Source organism: Protomyctophum bolini (genome assembly GCF_963924005.1).
Source record: "Protomyctophum bolini genome assembly, chromosome: 5".
In the NCBI taxonomy this organism is placed as follows: domain Eukaryota; kingdom Metazoa; phylum Chordata; class Actinopteri; order Myctophiformes; family Myctophidae; genus Protomyctophum; species Protomyctophum bolini.
The window spans coordinates 17,392,820-17,399,678 of record NC_137866.1 but is presented as its reverse complement, the minus strand read 5'-3'; the positions used below and the strand labels follow the sequence as shown (position 1 = coordinate 17,399,678).

Sequence of the window (6,859 nt, the reverse complement as noted above, 5' to 3'; positions counted from 1 at the left end):
CTTTGAGACCCACTGGTGTAGCAGACTGTTTCAAATGACCTGTATCTAACCTTTATGAGTGTTGTCTCCCTCTGCTGACAGAGAGAAGTAACTGCAACCATGTTTAACCACCTCATTGATTCATTGATTCATTGATTCATTGATTCATTGATTCATTGATTGATTCAAATCAATACAAAAACTGTTACTGTGGACAACACCATGATTAAGCATGACACTTTTTTAGAACGGGGTCCACCATTCTCAATTCATCAGAACATTTAGAGACATACAAATATATACACTTCTATACCAACCGCAGCTTATTAATTTCCAGGGACTGGGGGGATGAGCCAAAAATATCAGATCTGCAAGCTCACAACGTCCCATAAGGGTCCAATTTGGTTCAATTTGTACACTCTCAGAGTTAGATCTGTCCTATAAATATAATATGAATACATGTTTATTGTTATTATTATTATAGATGACAGAAGCACGGATCTGTCAGGTTCATCTGCTGGATGACAGAACGCTGGAGCTGCTGGTTCAGGTAATATTTAATAACTCCATCTACATATTTACATGTTCAGGTAATATGTTATATCATAGCTGTTGGGAAGGAACCACCTCACTCCAAAATGTCAATTTTTCAGGAATGTATTAATACTTTTCATTGGTTCAAATTATTTTAACCAACACACAGACATAAAGGGTGTTCAAAAGCACTGATTCATGCAAAATAATAATAATAAAATAATAATAATAATATATAAAACCCTCAAACATGGAGTTATAAGGTGGTTTCTTCCCGATAGCAACGATATACATATTTACATTTTCAGGTAACATTGTCACAATCAGAGACTTTGCCTGTCTTTTCTAAGGTGTTGAATTTCTATGTTATGTTGTTAAGGCTGTCTATGTTCATGTCTTCCCCAGGTGTCTCTCATCATGTGTGATTAAATGTTTTTTCTTCTACAGCCAAAGCTTCTGTCTCATGAGCTGCTGGATCTGGTCTCGTCTCATTTCAACCTGAAAGAGAAAGAATTCTTTGGATTAACATTTACAGACGACAAGTAAGTGAAGTGTGTGTGTGTGTGTGTGTGTGTGTGTGTGTGTGTGTGTGTGTGTGTGTGTGTGTGTGTGTGTGTGTGTGTGTGTGTGTGTGTGTGTGTGTGTGTGTGTGTGTGTGTGTGTGTGTGTGTGTGTATGTGTACGTGTGCACACGTGGGTGTGTGTATGTGTGTGTGTGTGTGTGTGTGTGTGTGTGTGTGTGTGTGTGTGTGTGCATGCGTGCATTTTTCTGATGGCCTCTAGCCCCTTTCGGGACCCTGTATTTTGGACGACGGTAGCGTGAGTGAAGAGTGCAGTTCCAGTTGTACATTGCAGACAGGTAGACAGTGGGGTGGCAGTGGCTCAGGAGGTAGAGTGGCGGCTTAGGAACTGGAAGGTTCCCAGTTCGCCCCATTTGGAGTTACACCCCTCTGCACTAAAGTACAAGGTTCACTCAGCTCGTATGCCAGCCCAGTTCGCATGTCTCGCTCTCCTTTGAAACAAAACGCCTGTGGTCTCCGAGGCTAGTGTCTGAACCCCTAATTGCTCCCGATGATGTGCAGGTTGTTGCCTTGCTTTCCTCCGGCATCGGTGTGTGAATGTGTATATGAATGGGTGAATGTAATGCACAATCTATGTATAGCGCCCCAAGATCCTATATGAATGCACCATATATTTCACAGTCACTCTTTTTGAAGGCTGGTGATATAATTTTAGGACGTTCCACATTCTGGTGACATAAATAATAGTAGAATGAATTATGCTCTCTGTCTCTCTCTCTCTCTCTCTCTCTCTCTCTCTCTCTCTCGTGTGTGCGCATGTCCACAGTGGTCAGTGTAAATGGTTACAATTGGACCGCAGGGTTTTGGATCATGACTTCTCCAAAAAGGCTGGACCCACCGCCCTCAACTTCCTGGTCAGGTAATTACACACACCCTCCAGCAGGAGGCAGTGTAATGCTCTGTCTATCTGATCTATATCATGTGGAAAGGTTAAAGATCTTATATTATAATAGACCAGAACCGTGCTCGGCTGTAGATCATCGAGTGAGTAGCGATGGAAGTCCTTGCCCCTCCCGGCTATGCAATACCCGTTCCACTCATCTGTCTGTGTCCCTGTTATGCCCATATATAGAGATTTCTGTATCTGTCTCTCTGTGTCCCTTTATTCCTATATATGGAATTCTGTGTCAGGTATGCCCAAATATGAAGTGTTGTGATATCAGAACAGGCCAACTCCATATTATGGAGATATTTGGGTGATCAGGTCCAGATCGATCCCAGCAGAGGCCTTTTGTGGCGGTTCAGGACCATCGTGGGTCCGATCGAATCGACACCGGGCACTGCCCTCCCTGTGGGGAGGGCAGTGCCCGTGTGTGGAACGTGTGTGTGGAGGGCAGTGTGTGGAGGGCAGTGCCCGTGTGGAAAGCGTGCCCGTGTGTGGAACGCATGTCGAATTTGAAGTCGGTGGGGCGAACAGTTCTCGCGTTATGTGGATTACAGACATGCATACGTACACACACAAACAAAGAGACAGATAGATTATACTCTATGGTTTCAAGCTGTTCATTTATATACATACTCTATGGTTTACAGTGTTGAAGAAAGCAAATTACTTTAAAATAGTGCACTAACGCTAATCTCTTGGTCCCAAGAGGTTCGCAGAAGTTGAGGTCATCTTAAAATCGTCTCATATTAAGCATTGTGCATGATCCAAAAATAAACAAACTGTCTCTGCGATATTGTCGGGGAGGTGTGTCTGTATCGTTTATGACAGTCAGTCACTCATATTTGACACAGTCTGCTTCTAGCGAAGAATTTCAGCAGCAGTAACATTAGCGTTTTCTCAGTCAGACTCAGTTGATTCTTCATATCCATTGTGAGTGAAACACAGTTCTTCTACTTTACAGCAGCATTGTGTTCATAAAACAGAAAGATTGGGTAAGACTGACGTTATGTATCTTTCAGGACCTTTCACTGCTTCGTCTCAACCATTACTCAATGGCTCTGGTCTCAGCCACCGCAGTGGATATTTTGACATTCCGTTTTTTTTTTTTTTTTTAATGTTGCCACTACTGTTGGAGCAGCCATAAACTACACAGGTTCATCCCGATGTTCTGGGCATCTTTGTAATGTTAGTGTTTAGTAAAAAGCAGGTAAAAGAGTAACGTTTGAGGCAGATAACATCAGTTACTCTGCCGTTCACTATAGTAGAAGAGGTGCACCTGGTGAGGGTTTAAACCCCGCAGCTATGTCGAGTCCGCCTACAGGAAATACGTAAGCTGCGACCATGAGACCTGCTCCTGGATTTGTCTATAGAGTGCTATGTCTACATAAAGTGCTATTTAAGTTACATAAATTGAGCCTATGCATACGCCTGTAGGTGGTTGAGGATAAGGCAAGTACTTTGGCAAGTGCTATGGGCTAAGATGTCTGAAGAGATGGGTTTTCAGACTAGGGCGGAAGTTTGGGAGTGAGTGTTCTGATTGCAGTGGAATAGTTTTGGAGCCAGAAGGGAGAAGAGTTTGCGACGTGTGGAGCGTTGTCCTGGCCTTTTTAGCGAAGGTACTTCCAGCTAATCTGAGTGCACGGGAGGGTTTGTAGGGTCCGATCAGACTTGCAAGATATGGGGGTGCCATATCTTTGGTTTCTTTGAATGCCAGCATCAGATTTCTGTACTCTAGCGACCGGGAGCCAATGTAGAAGGGAAGTGACATGAGAATTTTGGCTGGTTGAAAACCAGGCAAGCTGCGGCATTTTGGATCAATTGGAGAGGCTTAAGTGCGCATGCCACTAGGCCAGTAAGGAAGGAGTTACAATAGTCAAGTTTTGACATGACTGATGTCTAGATAAGAACCTGGGCTGACTCCTGCATGGTGAGGAAGGGTCTGATTCGTGGAATGTTGTAGAGTGTAAACCTACAGGATCGAGTGATGGCTGTAATGTGTGCTTTGAATGAGAGCTGACTGTCCAGGACAACACCAAGGTTCCTGGAGGTTACCAAGGCGTTGTCTATGGAAATAGTTAGCTCCCGCATGGGGCAGGACTTAGCTGGGAAGAAGCTCAGTCTTGTCAGCTTGAGGTGGATCCAATGTGAGATGTCAGCCCGTTATGCACTCTTCCACCTGAGTAGCAGCGGGGGGAAACATATTATTACATATTACAGGTTTTTTTTTACAGGTTTTACATTACATAGACATCTCATATTTAACATATTTTTACAGGTTTTATATTGAAAACATCACACAGCTTAAAGACGTCACTACTGTGGAGTTATTCTTCCTCAATGCAAAGTCTGCCGTTTACAATGTGAGTGTTTTATGCATTCTGTTTAAGCTTTCTTCTATTGAACCTGTTTAATGTCTAATGTTTATTTAACGTTTAGACTATTTAATGTCTAATGATTAATATTTATGTAATGTTTTATGTTTATTTAATGTCTCCCAGGGGAACATTGAGGTGGAAAGTGAGAATGTGTTCAAATTAGCTGCCAACGCCTTGCAGGTCTGTCACTGTTAATATATTATAATAACTGTACAATAATAATATTGTAGTCTTAACTCTGTATTTTATAACTTGTTTTGGTAAAAAAATAGAATGAACATGTATTTCATGTTTTTTGTTTTTTGTCAACAGGAGGCAAAAGGAGACTACACGAGGTAACAGCTTTCTATCTACTAAATTAAACATAATTTAATTAAAGGTATAACAACGAACAGGACAAGAAGCCAATAATGAGGTTTCAATAATGCATGAGTTACTCTGTCTGTAGAGCTGACAGTAATAAATCAATAAATCAAAACACACACACACACACACACACACACACACACACACACACACACACACACACACAGACGGTTATTTGTTATGTTAATGTCTGTGTCTCAGTGATGAAAGCACCAGAAGTGACTTGAAGTTTTATTGTTATATTATTAATAATAATAATAATATTTTATCATTACTTTTTCAGTGACGAAAGCACCAGAAGTGACTTAAAGAAACTGCCAACTCTTCCTACCATGGTGCTGAAAGAACACCCATCTCTGGCTTACTGGTATGTTATATTATATGCATTAACATGTTTAAGACCAGAAGTCAATCCCACTATTGGAAGTGGGTAACATTACAATTTGCCACCCACTATATTCATTTATTTGACCCTGGCCTATAACTTCCGAACACAAGGTTATAGGCTACAGACTTAGCAAACTTCTTATTCTTATTCTTATTCCAGTGAGGACAGAGTGATCGAGTTCTACAAGAAGCTTAAAGGACTATCCAGAGGACAAGCCATCATACAGTGAGTATTATTTTTTACTAATTATTATTATCCATCATAGAGTCAGTATTATTGATATGAATTATAATTCATATTATCCATAGTACAGTGAATATTTATCATACAGTGCCTACGCATTGCCGTATATCTGCGTCAATTTATAAATACACACTTAGCGCCAATAACGTAGATCTATGGCAATTGGTCTTTTATAGTGCTTTTGATCAAGTCGTAATGCTTGTATTTAGCATTGGGTTGCTAGCTAGTGTTGTCAACAACACTGGAGCGTGCCATCTTGAACTTCTCGTGCACCCGTGCCCACTCTATCTGTTTCTTTCAATCGCCTGTATCTCCAATTCCTGTCCATCTTTGTTTTTCAGGTATTTGACTTTAGTGGAATCCTTGCCCACGTATGGAGTTCATTACTATGAAGTTAAGGTATGTATAGGACAACGTGCTTGTATTTTGACCAGGACAAGGTGTGTTTATTTTGACGGGGACAATGTGCTTTTATTTTGACGGGGCAATGTGCTTTTATTTTGACGGGGACAATGTGCTTTTATTTTGACTGGACAATGTGCTTCTATTTTGACAGGACAAGCAGGGCATGCCGTGGTGGTTGGGGATCAGCTATAAAGGGATCGGACAATACGATCTGCAGGATAAACTGAAACCTAGGAAGGTAATTATTAATATTATAATACATATTGTAATGGTGTGTTTAATGTTCACACTGGCAGATGCAAAATGGGAGTATCATTTGGAGCAGCTACATGCATCATTATGCCTTTGCATCGTCATGTCACTGGCTTCCATTGACAATGAACGGTAGTCTGTATTTTTGCAACGTCATGTCGCTGGCTTCCATTGACAATTAATGGTAGACTATTTTTGCATCATCACATCGCTGGCTTCCATTGACAATTAATGGTAGACTATTTTTGCATCATCACATCGCTGGCTTCCATTGACAATGAATGGTAGACTGTATCTTTTCATCGTCATGTTGCTGGCTTCCATTGACACTGAATGGTAGACTGTATCTTTGCATCGTCATGTTGCTGGCTTCCATTGACACTGAATGGTAGACTCTATCTTTGCATCGTCATGCTGGCTTCCATTGACAACGAATGGTAGACTGCGTCGTTTGCGTCTGCCCGTGTGAACGCAGCATAATATTTGCTGCCCCGCCACCAGGTGATGATGATGATCATGATCAGATGATGATGCAGTAAAACGTCCTTTCTGGTAGGCAGAAGGGTGAAATCAGTCGCCAACGACTTCTGCCAGAAATATTGGGAGAAAGATTTCTATCTTTTTACATGAGTTGGGCATAATACTACTGCCTGAAAACCCCATTCTGTCAGCCAGCTCGGTAACAAGGCTCGTTAGTCAATAGACTTCCAATCCAGACTGGCAGTTCTCAGTCAGAAAGACACCCGTGGCTGCCGCGTTCGGTACCACTCAAAGTGAGGGAAGCCTCGCCCCTACTACAGTATGTCTGGCAGATAAAGTTGGTGGCTTATTTCCCCCGTGTGCTTGTGGT

The 6,859-nt window shown here is 41.7% G+C and overlaps 1 protein-coding gene across 1 annotated transcript in view; it reads left to right on the top strand.

The window, feature by feature from the left end:
* Window positions 1-463: 463 nt before the first annotated feature.
* frmd4bb (FERM domain containing 4Bb) overlaps window positions 464-6,859 on the top strand; it is a gene marked incomplete at its 5' end in the record, with an annotated part of 22,720 nt that continues 16,324 nt past the window's right edge. Inside the window, 10 exons of the mRNA XM_080763750.1 lie at window positions 464-529; window positions 961-1,055; window positions 1,861-1,953; window positions 4,256-4,340; window positions 4,479-4,535; window positions 4,668-4,690; window positions 5,005-5,088; window positions 5,269-5,334; window positions 5,694-5,751; window positions 5,909-5,995. Of these exons, the coding sequence (XP_080619876.1) occupies window positions 464-529; window positions 961-1,055; window positions 1,861-1,953; window positions 4,256-4,340; window positions 4,479-4,535; window positions 4,668-4,690; window positions 5,005-5,088; window positions 5,269-5,334; window positions 5,694-5,751; window positions 5,909-5,995 (714 nt within the window). The remainder of the gene's footprint in view (window positions 530-960; window positions 1,056-1,860; window positions 1,954-4,255; window positions 4,341-4,478; window positions 4,536-4,667; window positions 4,691-5,004; window positions 5,089-5,268; window positions 5,335-5,693; window positions 5,752-5,908; window positions 5,996-6,859) is intronic.